Source organism: Podarcis bocagei, assembly GCF_964188305.1.
Source record: "Podarcis bocagei genome assembly, chromosome: 12".
NCBI lineage: Eukaryota > Metazoa > Chordata > Lepidosauria > Squamata > Lacertidae > Podarcis > Podarcis bocagei.
In genome coordinates this window covers 59,447,383-59,472,726 of record NC_138137.1, presented here as the reverse complement: position 1 = coordinate 59,472,726, position 25,344 = coordinate 59,447,383, and the positions used below count along the sequence as shown (strand labels likewise).

The 25,344-nt window shown below is 51.3% G+C and overlaps 1 protein-coding gene across 2 annotated transcripts; it reads left to right on the top strand.

Moving 5' to 3' along the window:
- The first annotated feature begins 848 nt into the window (after positions 1-848).
- CSPG5 (chondroitin sulfate proteoglycan 5) lies at positions 849-25,179 on the top strand. Of its 2 annotated transcripts, none has more exons than XM_081163626.1 (5): positions 849-996; positions 3,441-4,974; positions 10,787-10,975; positions 19,383-19,536; positions 24,956-25,179. In XM_081163626.1, the coding sequence occupies exons 1-5, from the start codon at positions 933-935 to the stop codon at positions 25,115-25,117; spliced, it is 2,103 nt and encodes a 700-aa protein (XP_081019752.1). In that variant the 5' UTR covers positions 849-932; the 3' UTR covers positions 25,118-25,179. The 2 variants fall into 2 exon arrangements, with proteins under 2 accessions (XP_081019752.1, XP_081019753.1); XM_081163627.1 differs by having other exon boundaries at positions 850-996; positions 19,383-19,455.
- Positions 25,180-25,344: the final 165 nt, after the last annotated feature.

Sequence of the window (25,344 nt, the reverse complement as noted above, 5' to 3'; positions counted from 1 at the left end):
ATTCCTGCATTGCCCGGGGTCAGACTAGATGACCCCTGGGGGTATTTTGCAATTCTACGGTTCCGTGCTTCCAAATTGCTGGAAACCCCAGATGGGGAGCTGCTCTTGTGTTCGAATCCTGCTGCTCGGCTTCCCGCAGGACGGCGCCAGGGACCAGATAGGCCAGGGGCCTGATCCGCCGTGGGCTCCTCTCCCGTTCTCATTCCATTTCTTCCCAATTTCCTGCATTGCACGGGGCTGCAACTACTAGATAACTGGGGGTCCCTTTCCACCTCTCCACGGTCCTCCCTCTGGCCGCCCCCTCTCCGGGGTTTTGCGCCCCCCTTTCGCACCCACCCCCCTCCAACGCTTCCAGCCTCCGTCTTCCCCAAATGCCTTCCCTATATCCCACCCCAGCTCTAAACCGTGCCCAGGGGCGCGCATGCATTGCAGCAGCGCCCGGCGCGTCCTGCAACTGCAAGAGCGCAACGGCTGCAACTGGGCAGGGGGGCTGCTGCGCGCGCCCGCGCCTCCGCGCCCATGTGCATGTGTGTGTGAGTCTGTGTGTGTCTGTCTCCCCCCCCCCCCTCTCCCGCGGGCACCGTAATCCTCCTTGCAGAAGCGCCTCCTCCTTCCTCCTCTCTCCTCCTCCTGCTCCGCGGCTCCTGGCGCTGCGCGCGGCGAGGCGGGGCCGGCGCTTCTGCTGCTGCCGCTGGAGCTGGGGCTGGAGGCGGCGGCGGCGGCGGCCGGGGGACGATGGGGCAGCGGCGGCGGCATCCTCCTCCTCCTCCTCCTCGGGCCGGCTGGGCGGCGGCGGCGGCGTCTGGGCGCTGATCTCGGGGGGCGCGGCTGGGCGCGCCATGCGGCGGGGCGTCCGCCGGCGCTGAGCGGCAGCCGGAGCAGCGCGCGGAGCCTCCTGCCGAGGGCGGGACGCGGCCGAGGGTGCACGGAGCATGGGGCGCGCCTGGCTCGCCTTCGCCGCCGCCGGCCTGATGGCGCTGGCGGGCCTCCTCGCGGGTAGGTGGGGGCGAGGGGAATTGGGGGGTGGGATGGAGACGCCAACACACACACACACACACACCCATCCCCAGATTCCACCCTTTTCCTCTACCTGGATATTTTCTGGGTTGCAAATATTTGGGGGGTCTATTTTTGGGTGGGGGGTGGAATTTGCAACGGGGGAACCGCCCCCCCAACCCAGACAGTCTGGTCTCTCCCCCACCCCCGACCACTCCCCTCGCGCAAAAAATAAGGAGGGCGCATTATTATTATTTTTTGGCAATGGTTAAGAAAACTGGGGGAGCCTTTTCAAGAAGTGGGGTGGGGGACTGTTAGGGCTGGGGGGGTGCAAAATGGCCACATTGGGGTGGGAAGAGAAGACCCTCCCCCCCAAAAAAATGATTCCCACCCCTCCTTTTTCTCCTCTCCCCCTCCCACCCCTCATTTTGGAGGATGCTTTCGGGGATGTCTGTTGAGTGATTTGGTGGCGGCGTTAGTTGCAATGCAAGACACGTGTTACAAAATCCACACACTCTCCTCGCCCTGCTTCCCCTCCCCTGCAAATGTATTTTGGGGTGTGTGTGTCCGTATCCCCCCCCCCCCAGAAAAGGAGGCTGTGGCAAATGGAGAGCTGGAGGGCAGGGGGAGGGGCGGGCGGCGGCAGCGGCGGGAGATCGCAGCGAAATGCGGAATCGCACCGGATCACGTCCTGGTGATTCCGTTGCAGACGAGTCAGGGGTGGTGGTGGTGCAACATCGAAGACCCCCTGTGCCTTTCTTGGCTGCACCCCCCCCCCAAAAAAAAATCTGTCGAAGATCGAATGAATGCAAAAAGAGAGTCCCTTTATTTCTTAAAAAATGCGGGTCTTGCTTGATGGTGGAAGAGATCTGAATAGTCCCCCGCTGACCGTGTCCTGTCGTAAATAAACCCCAGACGCTTGGAAGGGAGTGAGAATTATCCTGCCTGCTGCTGCCAGGTTCGGATGTGTAAATCTATGGATTTTCAGGTCAGAAGGCCACAAACCCCAGTGACTCAGTCAGACCTTCCTTCCAGGGGGGGGGGGGGATGCAAAATGAATTGTTTCCCCTGCAAGACAGCTCAGCTGCCTGGCAGGATCAGACCAGGAGGTCCACCTGTTCTAGGATCTGGTGATGACCAGTCAGACAGGTGCTGACTTGAGGTGTGTGTGCGCGCGTCTGTGTGTAGGCATGGAGGTGATGTCCACCCTTTTGGGATCTCTCCATCCCTCTTCTCCAGCTGGTTTTGCCTGCAGTCCTCTTCTTCAGTCACACCCCCAGTCCTGGATGCTCAAAAACCAGACACCCTCCTTCCTGTATTTATTTTTCCCCTGGTTTGAGGAGGGGTGTTTCCTACCTCTAGAACCCCTTATTTCTGTTTTGCAGTGGCTTCTCTTCCATTCCGCCCTCCTTTTTCTGTTCGCTTTTGTCTTAAGCCTCGGAAAAAACCCCGAGATCTTTCTCAGGGAAGCCAAAATTAGAACACTGGGTGGGTGGGTGGGGGGTCTTGTCAGAGGGAGCCCACCCTTTGCCCATGGATGGAAGGAAGGATTTCTCCCGAAGGTTGATCAGGCTGCCTTCCTTCCTTCCTTGGGGGAGAGGTCCACCGATTTGGTAAATAAACCCCGAGGCGACTGTTAGCGCCAAAGACATTTCCCATATTTACACCCCTCTCCTCGCTACAACCAGCCAGCTTCTTCTCTCCCCCCCCCCACCTTCCAAGTGATTAATTCTGCTCTACTACACTGGGAAAGAGGGGGAAGGAGAAAAGCTGAATCAGGCAACCAGAATGTGTGGGAATGAGCCGTGAGCCGAGACCGCTGCTATTTTTGACTCCGCGGCAAGGAGGAACACGCATATATATATATATATAATAGGGAAAGTACCATTCGATGCGCTGGAATTGTCCATAGGAGGTTCTGGGGTTTGGAAAAGCAGAGGGGTCTGAGAAGCTGAATGTTGGAAGATTCAGGGCGGATGAAATAAAGTCCTTCTTCACGCAGCGCTGAGTTGATCTGTGGAACTCCCTTCCACAAGAGGCACTGGTGGCCAAACTAGGTGACTTTGAGATAGGACTGGGCAGATTCGTGGAGGAGAGAGCCATCAAGGGCTAACAGCCCACAATGGCTGTGCTCTTGCGCCCGGGTCGTGCTTGCGGGTTTTGCATTGAGACAACTGCCCTGCTCTGCCCTGATGCAGTTTATAGCTCAGTTGTCAGAGCATGACGGACACTAGATGACACACGAGGTCCCTTCTGACTTTTCTATGATTCTATGTATCAGGTTATGAGGACAGGAAGCTGGCTGGGCCTGATCCTGCAGGGCTCTTTTTCGGTTCTTATTTTGGGGAGGGAGCTAAGCAACACCTCCGTGTGCACGGGGAGGAGCGCCTCTCCCGCTTGCATTCTTCCCCACTCACAAGCCCTTCTGCCTTTCTTGCCTGCAGCCTCTGAGCAACCTGCAAGATCCCCCAACGCCACTGACGTCCGAGGAGCCCCCTGGCAAAGCAGGCCGGCCGCTGTGAGCAGAGCGCCGTCTCCGAGGAAGGAGAATCCCTCGCCACCGAGACCCAGCGCCTGGCGAGGAGGGAACGCCTCTACCCCCAAAGCCTCGCAGGCAGCGGGAGCGAAGGAATCTCAGCTCAAACCACCTGCCGTTCTCCCAGGCGGCGATGGAGGAGACGCCGTCGCTTCTGACATCCCAGCTGCTGGCAGCCCCCAAGGGGCAAGCGTCACAGTGAGGTACTTTTCTGGAGAGATGGAGGAGGAGAAAAACGTCTCGGGCCTCTGTCTGGGCTGCCCCGGAGGGACTCTCAGCCAGGCTTTTTTGGGGGGACGCGAGGGCAAGGGCCCCCTCGAAGCATTGTCGGGCGGAACCGGATTTGCCCAGCCGGCGCAGGGGCAGGAGGGGGCCTGGAAGTTACTTGACGGGAAGGACGGGGCAGCGGGGAGCCCCCACGCCACCCCAGAAAGCCAAGAGGAAGCCGGTAGCGGGGACCAGCCCGCCAAGGCCTCCCCGGATCAAGGGGAGTTGGCAGAACGGACCACGACCCCCAAGTTTGCGCCAGAGGCCAGCTCTCCCGCAGGCCTGGGCCACAGTTCGGCCGAGACGGACCTCCTCCTCGACACGTTTGGGGTGGCAGTGCTGGCGTCTCCCACGAGGACCAACGTCCCGGCCCCCAAAGAGGGTGGGGCGGTCCCAGAGCAAGACTCCGCCCAGAAGGAGGAGCCTCTGGAGCTGTGGGTGGAGTCTTCCAGCAGCTCACCGGCCGAGGGCGCGCAAGGCCGCACCGACCGGAGCTGGCCGGGCGCCGAGACCCCGCGGACGGCCGTCACGCCTCCGGTCAAGGCCTCCCCGAAGCCGTCGCAGGACCCTTTGGCCTCCGAGATCATCGACATCGATTACTATGACCTGTTTGACGGGGAGCGGCTTGGAGGGGCCGGCCTGGACTCCACCAAGCGGAAACCGGTGGATGACAAAGGGATGTCGTGGTCCCTACACGACCTCTACGATGACTTCACGCCCTTCGACGAGTCCGATTTCTACCCCACTACTTCCTTCTACACCGACGGGGATGAGGAAGACCTGGACGAGCCGGAGGAAGAGGAGGAGGAGGAAGACGGCGGAGGAGGGCTGGCCAGGGATCTGGAGGATGAAAACGGCTTTAGGGTCCCCACGCCGGCTACACCCAAGATCCACACCGCCATCCAAGAAGCGGAGCCCACCAGCCGCCACTACGTCGTCCCACCTCTGCAGACTTTTGTCATCACGGGGGGCGGCGGCAGGGCCACCCCCAGACCCCGTCCGGCAGAAGTTGGCCGGGACCTCAGCCTATTGGGCGTCGTGGAGAACAGCACCGAATGCCGTAGTGGTTTTGTCCGGCACAACAACTCCTGCAAATCCATGTGCGACACCTTCCCCAGTTACTGCCACAACGGGGGCCAGTGCTACCTGGTGGAGAACCTGGGGGCCTTCTGCAGGTGAGGCGCTACCTGGAAGTGGGCGGGGCTTCCCTGGCAGGTGAGGTGGGAGTAGCAGAGGCAGCTGTGGCTGCGCTGCAGGGGGCACCACAACTGGGACGGTGAAGGGAGCATGAAAGGCAAGGGGGGATTTTAGCGACACCCGGGGTGCTGCTGAAATTTAAGTCTCCTTCCACTGTGAGTAGAAGCCTTAAAAGGTCTGGGATGAGGCATGCTCAGCTTGGTTTTGGAGCATAGATTCCTCCTCCACCCAAAACTGGCTTCAGCTTGGTCTCCACATGTGACAGGGCGAGGGGTTTGAATTCCCAGCTGGTCAGAGTGGATGGAACCAGTTCATAGTTCAAATGGGTGAGTTCCGTTAACTCAACGCCCCCCTGTGTGAAAACACACAAAGCTCCCCTTCAAGTAAGAAGACCAGTGCATCAGGCGCAACGGTTTTAGCCTAGACCGCTCCCTGTTGAGCTAGTTTTCTAACTGCAGGGAGTTTGGGCTTTATTTATTTATTTCATCAGATTTGTATGCTGCCTGGTTGTAAGAAAGCAAAAGCCTCAAGAAAGATGAAGGGATAAAATTATCCATAAGGAAAAATGGCCGCAATAATTGAAAGTAGCAATGGACCAAAAACAGATGAAAAGTTGCACCGCCTTTCTAAACATCTGAGTGGACCTGTCTAAACTAGGATGTTTCTAACATGTGCGGAAAAGAGTCCAGCGAAGGTGCTGGATAGGGAGTTCCAAAGTTTCGTCTTTGTTTAGAATGCTCACGATCCTTTTTATGGCTCTAGCAACCACTCCGGTTGTACCAGGAACCTCGAGGCTCCGTATTTTGGATGACAACTGTGCCAGAGGGGCAAGTGGCCTGCTTTATGGCATAATGAACCAAATACCCAACGTGGCAAGATTGATGTGCAAGTCATGTGCTGCCTTGCAAGGTTCCCAACTAGGAGAGCATGGGGGGTGTCTTAGAGCAGGCAGGTAGGGGAGCGGAGGAGAAGGATTGGCTCAGCCTTCATCGCAGCAGAGACCGCACGCCTTGCACTCTTTCTCCATAGAATGGGAGGTAATGATAATAATAATAATTATTATTTTTATTTATGCCCCGCCCTCCCCAGCCAAGGCCGGGCTCAGGGTGGCTAACAAGCAATAATAAAAATAAGTTGAATGAATACAACTTAAAAACAAGATTAAAATACAACAATTAAAATATTGGAACATTAAAATATTAAAATGCAGCCTCATCACAGGAGGAGAAAGGAAAAAGAAAGAGGGGGAGGGAATCAAATTGGCTCCAAGCCAAAGGCCAGGCGGAACAACTCTGTCTTACAGGCCCTGAGGAAAGAAATCAGATCCTGCAGGGCCCTGGTCTCATGAGGCAGAGTGTTCCACCAGGCCGGAGCCAGCACTGAAAAGGCCCTGACTCTGGTTGAAGCCAATCTAACTTCCTTAGGGCCCGGGGCCTCTAGGGTGTTGCTGTTTATGGACCCTTAAGGTCCTCCATGGGGCATACTGGGAAAGGCGGTCCCGTAGGTACGAGGGTCCTAGGCCGTGAAGGGCTTGAAAGGTCAAAACCAGCACCTTAAATCTGACCCTGTACTCCACCGGGAGCCAGTTCGCCACTTAATGTGGAAGAAAAGGGGCGCATCCCTCTTGGCATGCGGGCTAAATCTGGGAGATCTCATCCGGCACCCCCAGGTGGGAACCCACTCCTGTTTGCTGACCCCATATCCTGAGTTATCTGAGAATTATAGAGTGGGAAGGGAGCTCCAAAGGTCATCTGTTCCAACCCCTTGCAATGCAGTAATGTGGGGTTTGGGGTCATACTGGACTGTGATGGAGCTTTAGGGAACGGTCTCATCGACCTGAAGCAGGAATGGGGCACCTGTGGCCCTCCAGACGTTATTGGACTACACCGCCCATCATCCTGACTGCAGTTTGCCCATCGGTGACAGACACAGACAGTACAGTGGTACTCCTGTTGCGGACGGGATCCGTTCCAGAGCTCTGGTCGGATCCTGAGTTTTCCACAACCAGAGGTGCCTGTTTTGCGCATGCACGCGGTACACTTTTGCACATGCATGAGCGGCGAAACCCGGAAAAATATATCCGGGTTTGCTGCTTTTGCAACCCGAAGTTTAGTAACGTAAGCCAAGGTTCTACTGTACAGTGGTACCTCGGGTTACATACGCTTCAGGTTACAGACTCCGCTAACCCAGAAATAGTACCTCGGTTAAGAACTTTGCTTCAGGATGAGAACAGAAATCATGATCCGGCGGCGTGGCAGCAGCAGGAGGCCCCATTAGCTAAAGTGGTGCTTCAGGTTAAGAACAGTTTCAGGTTAAGAACGGACCTCCAGAACGAATTAAGTACTTAACCCGAGGTACCACTGTATTTTCAAGAACTGCAACGAAGTGTTGCAGCGTGGAGTTCCCCCATCAACCACGGGTTCTTGCTGGATATCCCATGCCATTCCCTCTTCCTGCCCCTGAACTCCTGTTTTTCCATTTCACGCCCTCCCCCCTTGCATTTCCTATTTTTATTTATTGCATTTTATATTCCACCTTTTTCTCTGAGTAGCTCACGGTGGCATCTGTGGTTTCCCCCCTTCCTCCTCGTTCAATGCCCCCCCACAATAACCCTGCGAGGCAGGGACTGGCCCCCAAGGTCACACACCGAGTCGGGATTTGAACCCTGGGTGCGCAGGACGATGCTCTTTGGTCTCCGAAAGGTGTGCCCTGAGCGCTTTGCTTCTGACGCCCGTTACGACGACCCTGGGAGGTAGGTGCGATGCTGTCTCAGCCCCGTGCCCTCTGCCCGACCCAAGGTTGCGAGAGGCAGCCCGAAGGCGTCTCGGCGGCTGCCTGCTGAGCGGAGAAGGGGGAGGGATTTCCCGGGTGCTCCCTGCCCCCACAGCACCCTGCCTGCTCAGCCGAGCCGGAATTAGGTCAGAGCCACGCTGAGGGGATGCTCTCCCTGAGTCACTAATCAGCTCTGACAGACAGCGGTGGCGGGAAGAAGGCGCGCTGTATCCAGAGGGGCGAGTCACGGGGCGCCCTGGGAGCAGAGCTTGGCTAGGGGTCCTCTGCGGGAGACGCACCCCTTTTGCAATCCGGCAAAAATCCTGAAGCGCAAATGGGAGGCGAGTTCCGATTCTGCCTCACTCCTCATTGGTGTGCCACAGGGGAAGGGTTGCTGGTTCAGTGGCTGTGGTGTGTGCTGTGCATTCATAAAGTCGTACAATTGTCTGGTTTTGGAGGGGCCAAGGGGGGTCATCTAGTCCAACCCCAGCAATACCGGAGTCGCAGGTTGCTAAGGCTGATACACCCACCTGTGGGTTCCCTGTGTTTTTCTTGGTCCTTCTGGGCTGATGGGATGAGCATTTCCAGCTTAATCCTTTTCCCCAGCAAGCCTTGGATGCCGTTGCAAAATCTGCATGTATTGCATGATAGTGTTTTATTCTGCATTGTGGGGGGTTTTTTAAACTTTGTTTTTGCACTGCATTTTGTAAAATTATCATTAGCCATGCTGGGAGTGTGAAGCATGAGAAATAAAGAAGTCGGTGGTGGGCAGGTTTCAGCCCTCTGGGTGTTGCAGAACTACAAATCCCATCATCCATTGGCCATGGGGCCGATGGGAGTTGTAGTTCGGCGATATCTGGAGGGCCGAGGCTGTCTCCCTGCCCTCATTCTTATTCCGTTAAGAGGCCTGGACACACACATGGTAGCAGGGTGGATTTGATTTAAATCAAATCACGATTTAAATCACTGGTCAGTAAGACTTGATTTAAATCTCTTTTTTTACAGAAGGACTCATTCTTGCTGGTATAATCTTAATATTTACAGCCAGATGAAGGTTTCATTTCTAGAATAATAATTTTTCAGAATAGTTTATATCAAAAATTACTGATTTGGTTACACTATTAGAAATAAACAGATAATTATGAAATCAGTGTGAGGTTTAATAGCTGTTTATATTTGGACAACTTTTCTGCTGTACTTTACTGGAAGAAGAAAAATAATCATTTCCTTGATAACAATTTAAACCATTTATTTAACTAAAACAATAACATTACAGCATATGTAGCCATGTTTGTTAACTGATGTGGTTAAACGATTTATTTTTTTTAATTCAGACTGAGTTTTAGCACACGTGAAAAACTTAAAACAAATCCTTATTTCCTGATGAATAGCCTTTGGACTACGATGTAACTTAAATAGAAAACTATATTTAGAAAGATTTTTCCTCCAAAAGCATTTTATTTTAAAAATCCAATAATTTTTTTAAAAAAAATCCGATTTGAATTTAGAAAATCATATTATTTTTTTTAAAAAAAACAATCATTGATTTTTATCCACCCGGCATGATAGTCTAGCAAAGCGTTCCCCAACCAGGTGCATGATGGGAGTTGTAGTCCAAAACGACACCAGCTTGGGGGAAGCTAGGGTCCTCTGTGTGGTGCAGCAGCTGAGGCCGCCCTAACATTATTGCGCAAGGCGCTGTACTTGGGGGCTTCGCTTTCTCTTGATCCACAGCTGCAAGTTAGCGCAGAATGCTGCAGCCCGATTGCTGACAGGAGTGAGGCCTTGCCAGCCTATCCCACCTGGGCTCAGATACCTGCCCTGGGTTCCAGCTTGTTACCGGGCAAGGTTCAGGGTGCTACTATCAGTATATAAAGCCCTGAACAATTTGGGACCAGTTTACCCGCAAGATTGCCTCACCCCACATGAACCGGCTTCAATTGCTGGAACTGGCAGGTGGCGAATAAGTCCCATTCAATATTTGTAAGAGCTCAATATTTGAGTGTGGCGGCACTTAGACGAACTCCCTGCCTGTTGATATTAAGCGAGCACCTGCACTGTGGATTCTTCTGCGCCTGATAAAAACATTCAGAGGTTTAGAAAGCTGGTGCAAGCCTCAATTGTAATTTTAACTTTCCGACGTCTGAAATTACCATTCCTAATTTTGCTTAGTACAGTGGACACTCGGGTTGTGAACGTGATCCGTGCGGGAGGCACGTTCGCAACCTGCAGTGGCGCATCTGCGGGATGCAATTTGGTACCTCTACGCATGCGCAAAGCTCTATTCAGCGCTTCTGCGCATGTGCGACCGCCAAAACCGGGAAGTAACCCGTTCCGGTACTTCTGGGTTTCAGCGCATCTGTAACTCGAAAAAAACGCCACCTGAAGCATCTGTAACCCGAGGTATGATGTAGTTTTCTTATGGTTCTATCCCTTTTGTCAACCTCTTTCAAGGATTTTATTTTTGCATTTGAGCGGCGTATAAATTTGACAAAACAAGCAAATAGGTTGCTGCTGCAATGTGGGGCTGGTTCGCATACTGAGCCTAGCCCCACATTGGTGACCTGTTTGTGCCACTAAGCTGAGCTAGGCATAGCTTTCGAACCCAGTGTTGGCACCAAGTAATCCAGAATGCGGCAGCCAGACTGGTGACTGGGGGCGGCCGCCGAGACCACATAACACTGATCTTGAAAGACCTACATTGGCTCCCAGTACGTTTCCGAGCACAATTCAAAGTGTTGGTGCTGACCTTGAAAGCCCTAGTTGTAGTTTCCGGGTCACCTTCAAAGGTAGCCCCACATAGAGTGCATTGCAGTAGTCCAAGCGAGAGATAACCAGAGCATGCACCACTCTGGCGAGACAGTCCAGATATTATTATTATTATTATTATTATTATTATTATTATTATTATTATTATTATTACCAGATATTAGTAGTAGTAGTAGTAGTAGTGGGATTGATGCCTTTCCCAGGCTCCCCCTTTGCTGACCAGACCTCGCTTTGCCTCTCGCCCCGCAGGTGCAACACCCAGGACTACATCTGGCACAAAGGCATCCGCTGCGAGTCCATCATCACCGACTTCCAGGTGATGTGCATCGCCGTGGGCTCTGCCGCCCTGGTGGTCCTCCTCCTCTTCATGATGACTGTCTTCTTCGCCAAGAAACTCTACCTGCTCAAAACCGAAAACAGCAAATTGCGCAAGACCAAGTGAGTGGCGGCGGGGCGGGGCTGGGCAGGTTTTTTGGTGGGTGGGTGTCAATGTCATGGGTGGGTTGGACGCAGAGGAATAGGGGGAGGAACCAGCTGGGGAACACCCCCCAGGGAAGAGGCACAGAGCCCGGGGAAGGGTGGTGGAACGACGAAGAGGGAGAGGAGGTGTCAGAATCTGAAGAGGTGACAGGGTTTAGTGAGCGGGGAGAGTCTGTGGCAGAGAGAAGTCCAGAATTGGAGGCTGAGGCAGGAGAGGAGGGGGGCCAAGAGGCAGAGATGGGTCTGGCTGGGGAAGAAGCTACTCCTGCTGCTGTGACAAGCTCTCCTCCTGCCTTGTCTCCCAGAACCAAGAGAGGCATGAACAGGGCGGAGGAGAGTTTGGCCTCATGCAGGCGCAGTCTCAAATCGCTTGGGAAATCCCCGGAGAGGAGGTCGGGACTCGGCAACTGATTTTCACAGAGGAAGGCTCCTGGGAATGAGCTGCTTTGCTCAGCCAAGTTGGTTTTTTGCTAATGAAGAGCTAACTCCATCTTTAAATGGTGCGATCGCTGACTGGCAAGGAAGAGTAGGGAGAGGGACGTTCCTGGAAAAGGTTTCATCTTCGTCCTTTTATTGCAGAGGTGCCGGATGTGTGTGTGTTTTGGCTTTTTAGTCCTGAGGGCTACACTCATCTCTGGACCACCTTGCAAGAGCCGCATGCTTGCAGTGGGCGGGGCCTGGGGCAAAAGTGGGCGGAGCAACACATGTTTCTCATCATGGAGGAGAGGGCTACTGAGGGCTCTTAGCCAGGATAGCTATGCTCTGCATCTGTGGTTAGAGACAGCAATTTAAAGCCCTAAACAGCCTCGGTCCTGTATACCTGAAGGAGAGTCTCCACCCTCATTGTTCAGCCCAGACCCTGAGGTCCAGCTCCGAGGGCCTTCTGGCAGTTCCCTCCCTGCGAGAAGTGAGGTTACAGGGAACCAGGCAGAGGGCCTTCTCGGTGGTGGCGCCCGCCCTGTGGAACGCCCTCCCTTCAGATGTGAAGGAAATAAGCAGCTATCTTCTTTTTAAAAGACATCTGAAGGCAGCCCTGTTTAGGGAACTTTTTAATATTTAATGCTGTATTGTTTTTAACACTCGATTGGAAGCCGCCCAGAGTGGCTGGGGAGACTCAGCCAGATGGGCAGGGTATAAATAATAAATTATTATTATTATTATTATTATTATTATTATTATTATTATTATTATTATTATTATTATTATTATCTGGATTCCAGTTGCTCTTGCGCTCAGATCCCGCTTGCAGGTTTCCCATGTGGTTGGCCACAGTGAGGACAGAATGGTGGACTGGGTGCACCCCCTTTGGCCTGATCCTGCCATCAATGGCAGGCTTTGTGGGATCCCTGCTCCCGTCCCCATCCTGTGATTTATGGGGCGGGAGTTTTCCGGCTGGGAGAAACGCCAAGTGTTGTGTGTGCCCGGGATGGAGCGCCTGTCAGTTCGCCTCTTCCTCAGGGCTGTAAATTTCCTGGGTGACATCAGAGAAAGAGGTGAAACAGAGTGGAAGGGGAGGGGGGAGACCATTCTGAAAAATGCACACAGCGGCATTTTTCATAACTGCCCCCCCCTTTATATATAAAAAAGAATTTATCAGAATAGCAGTTTGCATGACCCACTAAGGAAGATAATACGACATAGATAAAATTCGAAACAGCAGCCATTAATTGCACATTCACTGAAAACCCAATTAAAACTATTTAGTTTAATTACTCCGCCAAGCCTGGTGAACCTGATCTGTGATGCCAGCTTCTCAAAGTCCTCTAGCAAGAGTACTAGATGCCACATTTAGTAACGTCTTCACTGCTCAGTAAATTCCCAGCGTGACGGATGGGCTTGATGCAGCGAGTCCAGTTTCCCAATGTCTTGTTTATTATTATTATTATTTCTTGGATTTATATACCGCCCTGTACCCAGAGGTCTCAAGGCGGTTCCCATAAAAGGATCACAGAATATAAAATTAAAATAAAAGCAATAACCCAATTATAAAGTAAAGGTAAAGGGACCCCTGACCATTAGGTCCAGTCGTGACCGACTCTGGGGTTGTGGCGCTCATCTCGCTTTATTGGCTGGGGGAGCCGGCGTACAGCTTCCGGGTCATGTGGCCAGCATGACTAAGCCACTTCTGGCGAACCAGAGCAGCACACGGAAACGCCGTTTACCTTCCCGCTGGAGCAGTACCTATTTATCTACTTGCACTTTGACGTGCTTTTGAACTGCTAGGTTGGCAGGAGCAGGGACCGAACAACAGGAGCTCACCCCGTCGCGGGGATTCGAACCGCCGACCTTCTGATCAGCAAGTCCTAGGCTTGACCCACAGCGCCACCCACGTCCCTATAACTCAATTATACCCCCCCAACACACAAAAGAGCCACATTTTAAAAGGGAATGGGATGTTGATCAGGCCACCCAAAGGCCTGGTTAAAAAGGAACGTTTTTGCCTGGCACCTAAAGGTGTGTAATGAAGGTGCCAGGTGAACTTCTTTGGGGAGAGCATCCCACAGTCGGGGAGCCACTGCGGAGAAGTTAGCAAGACTCTTCAATCCCCACTTCAAGCACCCACCTCTTGCCCCCTTGCCTCTTAGGGAATCCCCCAGGGAATCTCATTGTCCTCCAGGGGGTGGTACTTCACTGGGCTACCCACTTCATGCAGTTGTGGGGCAGAATCCTTTCTGGGCTGGACTGCTTTTGCCTGCAGGTGAGGGAACTGTCAGAACATAAACCTACAAGCTGGCGCCGCAGGCGGGAGAGACACCTGTGACTCTTTGCCAACCAGGCTCATCTCTGTCTCTTGGCCTCCCTCCTTTCTTGCTTCTGCCTCTGAGTCTGGACTCTTCTCTGCCACTGACTCTCCCCGCTCACTAAACCCTGTCGCCTCTTCAGATTCCAACACCTCCTCTTCCCAGTCCTCCCCTTCTGACCACTCATCGTTGTCCCACCAGCAATCCCCTGGCTCTGAGTCTTCTTCCCTTGGGGGTTCTCCAACTGGTGCCTCCCCTCCCTCCTCTGCGCCCAGCCAGTCCCGAACCCAAGAGCCCCCTCCCCTCCTGTGGTTTCCAGCAACTCGAATTCAGAAGCTTTGCTGCCTCCGAACGTGGAAGCAGAGCCCAGCCTCCATCGCCAATAGCCTTTTCCTCCACCGCGAATTTGCCCAATCCTCTTTTTAAGCCATCTGGGTTAGGTGGCCATCCCTGCCTCCTGTGGCAGTGAGTTCCATAGGTTAACCGTGGGCTTGCGTGCAGCAGAACTTCCTTCCATCCACCCTGAAATAATTATTTATACCCCGCCCTTTCTGGTTCAGAAAACCAGGCTCAGGGTGGCTATCAACAAATTTAAAACACTTAATTGATGCAACAAAAACAGCATAAAATACAGTATAAAATGTGAATAACAACAAATAAATCAAAATCAATTTAGGGGGGAAATTCATCCAATAAACATTAGATGATCACCAGGGCTAGCTGGCTAAGTTAGTCCTATTTGGGCCAGCGAGGAGACCAGGGGAAAATTAGCTGTGGGATCCCAGAGCGGGTAATCTTCATAAAAAGGGGAGGGGGAGGGAAGGAAGGGGAATAAAAGATCAGGCTAAATTCGAATTGAAAGCCAGGCGGAATAGCTCTGTCTTACAGGCCCTGCGGAAGGAAGTTAAATCCTGCAGGGCCCTGGTCTCATGGGACAGAGCATTCCACCAGGTTGGAGCCACCACTGAGAAGGCCCTGGCCCTGGTGGAGGATAGTCTGACTTCCTTAGGGCCCGGGACCTCTAAACAATGATTATTCATGGACCTTAAGGAAATCTTCCAGCCCTCGGCCTCATTGGATGCCCACGAGTTGTAGCCTGTCCCAGGTCTCTGTTCTTCTTCTTCATGCTCAACGTTGAGCTAAGGAAAGCTGGAAACTCTGCTGCCTGCCGGTCGGTTGGGGCTGCAAGCGCAGGCCTGCTCACCCTGCATAACCCCACTTAGCATCTGGAGGATGGGAAGGAGGGAGAGCTCCTGCGCTGCTTCTCCGCTAAGGTTACTGCTTTGTATCCCAGCTCCTGGCTCTCCTCTCTTTCCCCTCCTGGGTCTGAGCAGGCCAGCTCCCTAATGAGCGGTTAATTGCTGTTTTGCAAAAGTGCCATCAGTAATTACCAAGGAGTGCTTTGCACTGTCTGGCAAGACCTGTGGGGGTGGGGTGGGGGCCATGGGAGGGGGAGAGCAAAGGTAGTTGCCAGCAGCTTCTGGGCACTGAATCCACTTTGAGCTCTTCCCTTACTCCTTCAGTAGAACAACTCCAAAATACGGGGCTTTTTTGCATGTCACGGGCATCGCCGTTTTTCGCCAAGGCAACGCCATTTGTGGTTATTGCCGCTGGGAATGACCGCATCCCAGGCACCGGGAAACAAAAGTCTCCCGGTGGTATCCTGTTGGGAAGGTGCAAAATGATAGAGTGGGTTTGCATCAAACAAAAAAACTGGCCCCCTCTCTCTCCCCCTCTCTGAGAATCCCAGCTGACCTCTCACTTCTGGCTGCGATGAGCCATTTTTCAAAGCTCCCTGTCGTGGCAGAATCTAATAATCGCCACCCAAGTCTTTCAGACCCAATGCGCTTTCTGTAGCAGTGGCTATGCAGATGCCTCCCTCTTGAGGGAGGCTGGCCCCCTCCGCTTTGCGCTCAGCGCCTGGCAACCAGAGATAGACTCTTCCTGGATATGGAAGTTCTGCTTAGCTACTTAGCACAAAGGCCGTTTGCATGCCGCGATTTTGTAGGAGGTCCAAAAACCCAGGGTGCGATATCTTCCACACAAAAATGCAAAATTTTGAGGGTGCCTCTACGTGAATCTTGCTTTAGAAGCTGGTTTCTAGCCATTGTGGACCCAATTCAATGGACTACTGCAATGTGCTCTACGTGGGGCTGCCTTTGAAGGTGACCTGGAAACTGCAATTAATCCAGAATGCGGCAGCTAGACTGGTGACTGGGAGTGGCTGCCGAGACCACATAACACCGGTCCTGAGAGATCTGCATTGGCTCCCAGTAAGTTTCCGAGCACAATTCAAAGTGTTGGTGCTGACCTTGAAAGCCCTAAACGGCCTCAAAGGCCCAGTAGACCTGAAGGAGCGTCTCCACCCCCATCGTCCAGCCCAGACACTGAGGTCCAGCTCCAAGGGCCTTCTGGCGGTTCACTCATTGCGAGAAGCGAAGTTACAGGGAACCAAGCAGAGGGCCTTCTCGGTAGTGACCCCCAACCTGTGGAACACCCTCCCTTCAGATGTGAAGGAAATAAGCAGCTATCTTTAAAAGACATTTGAAGGCAGCCCTGTTTAGGGAAGTTTATAGAAACTTTATAGAATTCCTTCAAATCATAAAAAGTTCATCTTTTCCAATCATCTTTATTCTCAAAGTCTCTGTACATTGTACGGTGGAAGACAAGCTTTGTGTATTTAACAATGAATGAAAGATTTTGAATGAATGTATATAAATGAAAATATCAAATGCTGTGGAACAGTGTTCATGTAATAATGTAGTCGCAGCATTTGATATTTTCATTTACATACATTCATTCGAGATAAGGTGGGTTTATGAAGCAATTCTATATCCACCCACCACGCTGATGAAGAATTCTACGAAACAGTAGTCAATATCCGGAATCACTGTTCAGTGTTAGACATCGTTGTTGAATACACAATGCTTCACAGCTTGTCTTCCACCGTACAAAGTCTGGTACCTCGCTTCATTTAAAGATTTCCAGAGACTTTGAGACTAAAGATTTCATTTCGAACTTTTTCTGATTTGAAGGAATTCTATAAAGATTGTTTATTACGTATGTTTATGGTCATCGTGTTGCCTAGACATTGCTCTGGAACGGGACGCTCCTTCATAGCTGTCAACGTTTCCCTTTTTTTTAAAAAGGGAAATTCCCTTATTCGAATAGGATTCCTTGCGAGAAAAGGGGAAAAGTTGACAGCTATTCGCCCCTTCTCTCTAGGGCCTTGACATCCACGCTGGGTTTCTGTGTTGTGTGATTCAGCTGGGTCCCGTCCAGGCAGGGCGGGGGTCTCCAGTGCTTAATATGTGCAGAGATGGGTCCCTGGCGTCTTAGCAACAACACATTGGTTGGGGGGGGGAGGAAGGACGGAGCCTGGGAACTGCCCCCACCCCTCTTCCCGAGCGCCCCTTTCTGCCAGAGGTCATGGGAGCGCCTTGCATTCCTATGCGCTGCTCTTTCTTTTGCAAATGAGCTTGGTTCCCCCCCCTTAAAAAAAAAACCAAAACTGCCTGAGTGCGCAGCCACAATGCCCCCCCTTTCTTCCCTCCAGCTCCCTTAAAGAGCTTTGTGGGGGGGGGGCGGGCACTGAGCAGCTGGCGCTCTGCATGGGGGCGCCTGAGCTTGGCAACAGCAGATGGCCGTATTGTCCATCGGGTGGGGAGGGGGATGGCTTTGTATGGCGGGGGTGGGGGTCTTCGAAGGGAAAGATTCCCTCCATCGGCATCTTGGGGGAGGCCAGAGGTCATCTGAGAGCGGGGGGGGGGCAGCGTTGGCGAGAAGCAACACAATTCCCTTTGGGGAGATACGCAGCGTGGCGCAAAAAGGCGGTGGATCGCGTCTTCCCGCCACCAAGCGCACCGCGCCCCCCTTGCGAATGAGGCCGTGGAATCATAAAATGGTTGAATTGCAAAGGGACCCTGAGAGGGCATCTAGTCCAACCCCCCCTGAAATGCAGGAACCGCAGCACTTTTGTTCCACCATTGGAATGTGGCCCCCAGAAGGTTATATGGGAGAGAATGTGGCCCTTGAGCTTTCCACAGTTGTTGATTGGCATGTGTTTCTCACTTTCCTGTATAACTTAGCTTAGATAATTTATTCCGGCCGGAGACCAGCTTATAAAACACACTTGAGGGTACAGTCACAGAAGGAAAACAAACAATTAAAACCATGTACAACAATAAATTTAAAATTTATAAATGCGATTAGCGTATAGACACTTTCAGATAAACTACCGCAGAGAGATGACCCAGAGTCACCCATGGAACTGAGTTTGGGGATTTTCTTAACGAACTCGTTTGGGTCGGGGGATGGTCTGCGCCTACAGATCTGTACACAGAATCTGGCGACCATCTGGGTCTTACGATGTATATTTTCTACTGCACAACTTTATGTTTTTTTGTTGCAATTTTTAAAATTGTTTTTTAATTGTTTTGATTTGCTTTAATTGTTGCTGTGATTTTTTAAAAACGAATCGGCAATCGATCAATTCATTATCGAAGAGGGTTTTCTGCCCCCCGTGTTATTGTCATAAGAAATGATGAGCAATATGTCATAATTAATATTATTCCAGCTCCACAATAAGAAAAATAAAAAGATGGATGGTCACAGGGATGCCACAACATTGTCGGTCCCTTCTGACTCTGTGGATTCTGTGAATGTTAATCATTTTAAGCAAAAATGAGGCAAAAATCAGTCAGGAGGTTTAGGCAGGAAACTTTCCTCCTGGGAGGTTCTCCTCTGCAAGCGCAAATTTGGCCAGAGATTGCTGCGTGAAAGGCACTCTGCAACTGCTCAGAGGCAACCTCTTCCCAGCGCTTCACCTGTTCTGGTGGTGAACCATTGCTCTGCAAAGTGAGTGTGGGTGACCTCTGGTTTTTCCCATGGAAAAAGTTGTGGAACGAACGGCTAGATTGCTTCATTTTAGGAGAAGGCTTTTTTGGGGGGGGGGTAGGGGAGTACAGCTGGGTGTGCAAAAGAGAGAGTGGTTGCAGGAGCTGCCCTCTGTTTGTGCAACTCTATGCCATTCACTTCCACGTATAATAATTATTATAATAATTTATTATTTATAACCCGCCCATCTGGCTGGGTTTCCCCAGCCACTCTGGACGGCTTCCAACTGAATATTAAAAACAGTACAGCATCAGACATTAAAAACTTCCCTAAACAGGGCTGCCTTCAGTTGTCTTTTAAAAGTAAAATATTTATTGCCTTGACATCTGCTGGGAAGGTGTTCCACAGGGCGGGCGCCACCACCGAGAAGGCCCTCTGCCTGGTTTCCTGTAACCTCGCTTCTCGCAGCGAGGGAACCGCCAGAAGGCCCTCGGCGCTGGACCTCAGTGTCCGGGGTGGACGATGGGGGTGGAGACGCTCCTTCAGGTATACGGAATTGAGGCCATTTAGGGCTTTCAGGGTCAGCACCAACACTTTGAATTGTGCTCGGAAACATACTGGGAGCCGTAACTGTGTTTGAACAGCGTAGCAGGCACTCAAAGTTCCCTGGAAATATTGCCTTTCAAATCTGCGATGACTCTTTCTGACCTCCGGATTCTCTCCTTTCTTTCCTCTCTCTGCTTCTTGTTTGTTTCCCCTCTTCTCCTCCTCCTCCCCGCCGCCGGCAGATACCGAACCCCCTCTGAGCTCCACAACGACAACTTCTCGCTGTCCACAATTGCGGAGGGCTCGCACCCAAATGTAAGGAAATTTTGTGACACCCCCTCCAACCTCTCCCCTCATGCTCGTGCATTGGCTTACTATGATAACATTATCTGTCAGGTAACTCGTCTTCTTCACGTCTCCCCCCCTTGCTGCATGCTTCCTGCCCCCCACCCTCGTCTCCCGCCCCACTGCCTGCCCCAGAGCACGCTCAGACCAACACCAGCGAGAGAAATTGCCGGTGCCTGCAATGGGGGAATAGTCGGGGGGGGGGTCTGGCTGCCCCCAACCAGAGATAACTCCAAAACAGCCCCACTGGCTTTGGCCAGAGGCCCACCTAAACTGGTACCCTGTTTTCCCAGGGTCAGAACACCCCACAGAACCTAGGGATGAAGATAGACTGCCCCTGCAGCTGGAGGTTCCATACGAATGTCGGAAGAGCTAGTGGCTCAGTACAGGTGAAACTCGAAAAATTAGAATATCGTGGAAAAGTTCCTTGATTTCCGTAATTCAACTTAAAAGGTGAAACTAATATATGATATCGACTCATGACATGCAAAGCGAGATCTGCTTCTACTTCTCAGAGGTCCAAATCTTGCTCGATTTGCAATCCTTGTTTTGCTGATTTCCTTGAATATTCTAATTTCTGAGATGGTTAATTTGGGGTTTTCATAAACTGTGCGTTATCGCAACGATAACAAATCAAGGCTTGACATATCTCGCTTTGCATGTCACGAGTCTATCTCATATATCACTTTCACCTTTCAAGTTGAATTGTGGAAATCAAGGAACTTTTCCATGATATTCAAATTTTTCGAGTTTCACCTGTAGGTTCCTCCAGGAAACACCCTGGCAGGAACCCCGTAAGTTCCTAAGAAGTGGCCAGTTATCCCAGCGGCACGGTGGGACTCGCACAAGGCAGGGACCTGAGTTCGATACTTGCACACTCCTCCCTTGTGAATCCAGACAGCTGGATGTGTTTGAAAGCATCCTTTTTCTGTGGATTTATCTAGTCTCCGTTGGTGGGTGTCACTGTCTCCTGCGGAAGGGAGTTCCCTAGTTTAATGGCACACTGCGTGTGAAAATTCTGCCCTTTCCAACACTCAGCTTCCTTGAATGCCCACATTCTTCCATTATGAGAGAGGGACGGGGAAAAATTATTCCTCCTCTATGCACACTGTATAAATTTCTGCCACATCCTCCGTTATACTTGCCTTTCCCCTTCCAAGCTGAAAATGCAACCTTTCCCCTCGTAGGGAGTTGCTGCAACCCGCTGACCATTTTCTGCATATTATATCCTTTTAAAGGGACGCGGGTGGCGCTGTGGGTTAAACCAATGAGCCTAGGACTTGCCAATCAGAAGGTTGGCGGTTCAAATCCCCATGACGGGGTGAGCTCCCGTTGCTCGGTCCCTGCTCCTGCCAACCTAGCAGTTCGAAAGCACGTCAAGTGCAAGTAGATAAATAGGTACCACTCTGGCAGGAAGGTAAATGGCGTTTCCGTGCGCTGCTCTGGTTCGCCAGTAGCGGCTTAGTCATGCTGGCCACATGACCCGGAAGCTGTACGCCAGCTCCCTCGGCCAGTAAAGCAAGATGAGTGCTGCAACCCCAGAGTCATCCGCGACTGGACCTAACAGTCAGGGGTCCCTTTACCTTTACCTTTACCTTTATATCCTTTTAAAAAGGGCAGCTCTCTGCCCCCCTCTAGTGGTGGGGCCGATTCATGCAGGAGTTGTTCCGCTGTTCCCCCACATGGCTGCGTTTCTCTGCACCCCTCTGTTCATCTGGTGCACGGAGCCTGCGTCCCTGCGTACCCTCTTTTCCAGGGCCTTTGGGAAAGTCAACCACATTTGCATAAAATGCACTTTTATCCAGATTTTTAAAAAGACAAGTCTACAAATTAATGTTGCAATTCTATATGCCTTTACCTGAAAGTCAGCCAGTCAGAAAAATGACCACCAAACATGCATCGCTGGATGTCCAGTAGCTTTGGGGCAGCCGCGTAGAATTGAAATATCGTAAGGGACCCTCAGCGGTCATCTAGTCCAGCCCCGCTGCAGAGGAGGAATCGCGGCCAAATATTTCGAGAAGCAGGAAACGATGAAGGTCTTGTGCCTTTCAGCAAATGAACTGTTTGGCCTGGTGATGCACATGATTAGCGATTGGGGGCGGTGTTGTCGAATGTGGCCCCCAAAATCTCTCGTTCCGGCCCTTGGGACTGTCAAGCCTGCTGTTGCTTGCCTGAGCGATGCTTCCCCAATGAATGTGCTCCCTGCCCCTCCTTCCCTTCCATGTTTCTGCCCCCCCCCGCCTCCCTTGTGTCCATCCTCACGGGGGCTTGGACCCTGCTTGTCTGCGTGCCGACAACCACATGCCCACACCCACGTCTGGCCACGGGGGTCTCGGGGTGGGGGCACGAGGCTGCTATGCGCTTGCTGCTTCCTCTCTCCAGTGCTGCCTGTGGGGGGCGGTTGGGGGGGGAGATGGGGACGCCACAGAGCATGTGCAGAGAGCATCAGGGACGCTATGGAGGTGTCAACAGACAGACCTCAGCTGGGGGTTTCAGGGTATTTATTTCATTATTTTTGTGTGCTTATTTATTGTAGGCATTTAATATTCCGCCCTTCATTAAAAAGCACACACACAGACACACACACAAATCTCTGAGGACTTTTCAATCCAGATAGATAGATAGAGAGACAGACAGACAGATATAGATAGATGATAGATGGATGGATAGATAGATAGATAGATGATACATAGAGATAGATAGATAGACAGACAGACAGACAGACAGACAGACAGACATAGATAGATGGTAGATATAGATAGATAGACAGACAGATATATATGTGTGGATGGATGGATAGATGGATGGATAGACAGACAGATAGATACTGTTTTTAACACTTGATTGGGAGCTGTCCAGAGTGGCTGGGGAAACTCAGCCAGATGGACGGGGTATAAATAATTTTTTTTAATTATTATTATTATTATTATTATTATTATTATTGACAGACAGATAGACAGACAGATATAGATAGATGATAGATATAGATAGACAGACAGACAGACAGATATACTGTAAATAGATAGATGATAGATATAGATAGATAGACAGAAACACAGACATATATATATGGAGAGAGAGAGAGAGAGAGAGAAATTAATTCCACAATCCTATGTGCATTTGCCAGGGAGTTGCTGCTGTCTCACGTAGCAGGAGGTCCCAATCCATGATCCACCAGCTTTCTTATATATATATATATTGGGCTTTTTAATTGTATTTCGGTTTGAATCCTGTGGTATTCAAACTGCGCTACAATAAAAACGCAGCATATACGAAATGTCGTCTGCATGGACTTTCACACGCAGTGCGCCATTAAACCAGGGAACTCCCTTCCGCAGGAGGCAGCAATGCCCGCCAACCTGAACAGTGCGCTTCTGTGCATGCGCGTGTGGCGAAACACAGAAGTATATCCTTCCGGGGTTGCCGCATTCTCAACCCGGAAGTTACGTTCCGAGAGTCCACTGTATTAATATATATACTGCTTATCTGCCAAGCTGGCTCCCGAAGGGATTTTAAAACTATGAAATCCGTCACAAAATCCAAACAGAATTAAAACGTCCAGGAACAATGCCGTTGGAGAATTAAAGCATCCTTATTTAAAATGCGGGACGCGGGTGGTGCTGTGGGTTAAACCACAGAGCCTAGGGCTTGCCGATCAGAAGGTCGGAGGTTCGAATCCCCGCGACGGGGTGAGCTCCCGTTGCTCGGTCCCTGCTCCTGCCAACCTAGCAGTTCGAAAGCATGCCAAAGTGCAAGTAGATAAATAGGTACCACTCCGGTGGGAAGGTAAACGGCGTTTCCGTGCGCTGCTCTGGTTCACCAGAAGTGGCTTAGTCCTGCTGGCCACATGACCCGGAAGCTGTACGCCGGCTCCCTCGGCCAATAAAGCGAGATGAGCGCTGCAACCCCAGAGTCAGTCACGACTGGACCTAATGGTCAGGGGTCCCTTTACTTTTACCTTTATTTAAAATGCACAGTAACCCAGGTTAAAAAAAAATAAAATGTATTTGAGACCAGCACCCTGGTACTCTAAACTATCCTGGAGTTAATTGCCAGAATCCTGATGCTGTCCTCAGAAGTGTAGCTGATACCACGTTGTTATGTTTGCTTTTTACTACATTTCTATAGTCGCCCCACGTAACCGGAGTCCTCTGACTGGATCAGGGAGGAGAAAACCCAGAAACCTTAAACCGCAGTTTGAGACAAGGGAAAACCGTTGCAATTTAACAAAAGAACTTGAAACTTAAAACCTAAGGCTTAAAATTTGATTTAAAACTGGGAGGAGTGGCAGTTGAATTGGTTAAAAAGGCACGGACCGGCAGAAAGATCTTCGCTCAGCGCATTCCAGATTAGGGTGTCTGGAAAACCTCTCTGTGTGGAGATCTGTTCCATAGCCATGAGCACAGTCAGGCCATTGGTCCAGCTAGCTACTTCCCACACTGACTGGCAGCTGTCGTCCATCAACTCAGAAGGGCAGCTTTCCCAGCCCTAACTGGAGGTGCCTTTTGGGACTAAACCTTGGATTCAAAGGAGGTGCTCTCCCAGTGAGCTAGGGTGAGGCATTTCCAAAGTAAAGGAAGGATTGAACTCTGATTAATAAGAATACACACAGAGGCTTGAACCAGCAAGACTCTGGGAAGGGTGCGTATAATAATCTCTCCCTCCACCCCCTGGCTCAGGTCGTTTTATTCACAAAAGAGCTTTTTACAGAGTGTTTGTAAGAACCAATCAGATTTCTTCTAAGCATTTCAACAAACCCCACGTGGGGCTAAGATTAACGTATCAGAAAAGCTACATCAAAGAAACTGCCCACTGTCTTTGATGACCCAGGGTGCCTGCCTGGCGAAGCAACTGGCAGTGTACATGACTGGTCAAGCAAGAGAAATGGAACAGGGATGCAGAGGTGTGGATTGATCAGAAATCCTATCAAAATAGTTTAAACCCAGTCAATGCAATGCTTTCATTGCTGACACAGATGGCTTACTCTATATTTGTTATAATTCCTCATGGCAATCCCACCTGATCACTACACTAGGGCCCGGCTCCAAAAACAAGATTCTAGCCCTCATGGAGGTCTGGTTTGAATGAGAACCCCAAAAGCTGCCTTATTACCCAGTCGGGGCATGGATCCATCCAATTCATTATTGTCTGCGCTGATTGACTCTCCAGGATCAGGGGCACTTGCTGAATCCCTGGGGATTAAGCCCAGGGGGCTGGAATGGATGACCTCACGGGTCCCTCCCAGCTCTACAGTTGTACGATTCAGGAGCTTGTGGTTTTTTACCTCGAAGCATAGGATTCAGCCAGCTAGCGGCCTTTGCGCCAGGATCCGACCCCAAGCTTCCCCCATCCGTGCTAGGCCTTCCTAGTTGAGATCTCTGTTGCCATTGCCGCTTCCAGCACTGACTCCCTTTTCTCTCTCTCACGCTTCCTTGCTCCCTCCCTTCCCGACCGCCCCCCCACAATTTAGGACGACCCCAATGCCCCCCACAAGCTTCAAGACCCCTTGAAGTCCTGCCTGAAAGACGAGGAGTCCTTCAACATCCAGAACTCCATGTCGCCCAAACTGGACAACGGCAAAGGGGAGCCGGACGACTCGGAGGTGAATTGCTTGCAGAACAACCTGACATGAGAGCCCAGAAGAAGAGAAAGAAAGGAGAGAGAGAAAGAAAGAGAGAAAGAGAGAAAGAGAGAGGAAATGAGGAGGGAGGGGGGAAACGGAAATAAGGCGGAATAAAACATTTAAGAGGACGAGGGTTGCCCCCTCTTTGTACAAAGCTCATTTCTCGTAATCATTCATTCTCTTTGCTTTCCCCTTCCCCAACGACTTCATAGCATGCTTTGATGTGTTTTTGTACA

Excerpts from the sequence above, each read along its gene's own strand:
- CSPG5 (XM_081163626.1), top strand. The coding sequence starts at position 933 with ATGGGGCGCGCCTGGCTCGCCTTCGCCGCCGCCGGCCTGATGGCGCTG. Across the intron at positions 10,976-19,382 it reads AGCAAATTGCGCAAGACCAA|ATACCGAACCCCCTCTGAGC; the intron begins GTGAGTGGCGGC and ends CGCCGCCGGCAG. Across the intron at positions 19,537-24,955 it reads ATGATAACATTATCTGTCAG|GACGACCCCAATGCCCCCCA; the intron begins GTAACTCGTCTT and ends CCCACAATTTAG.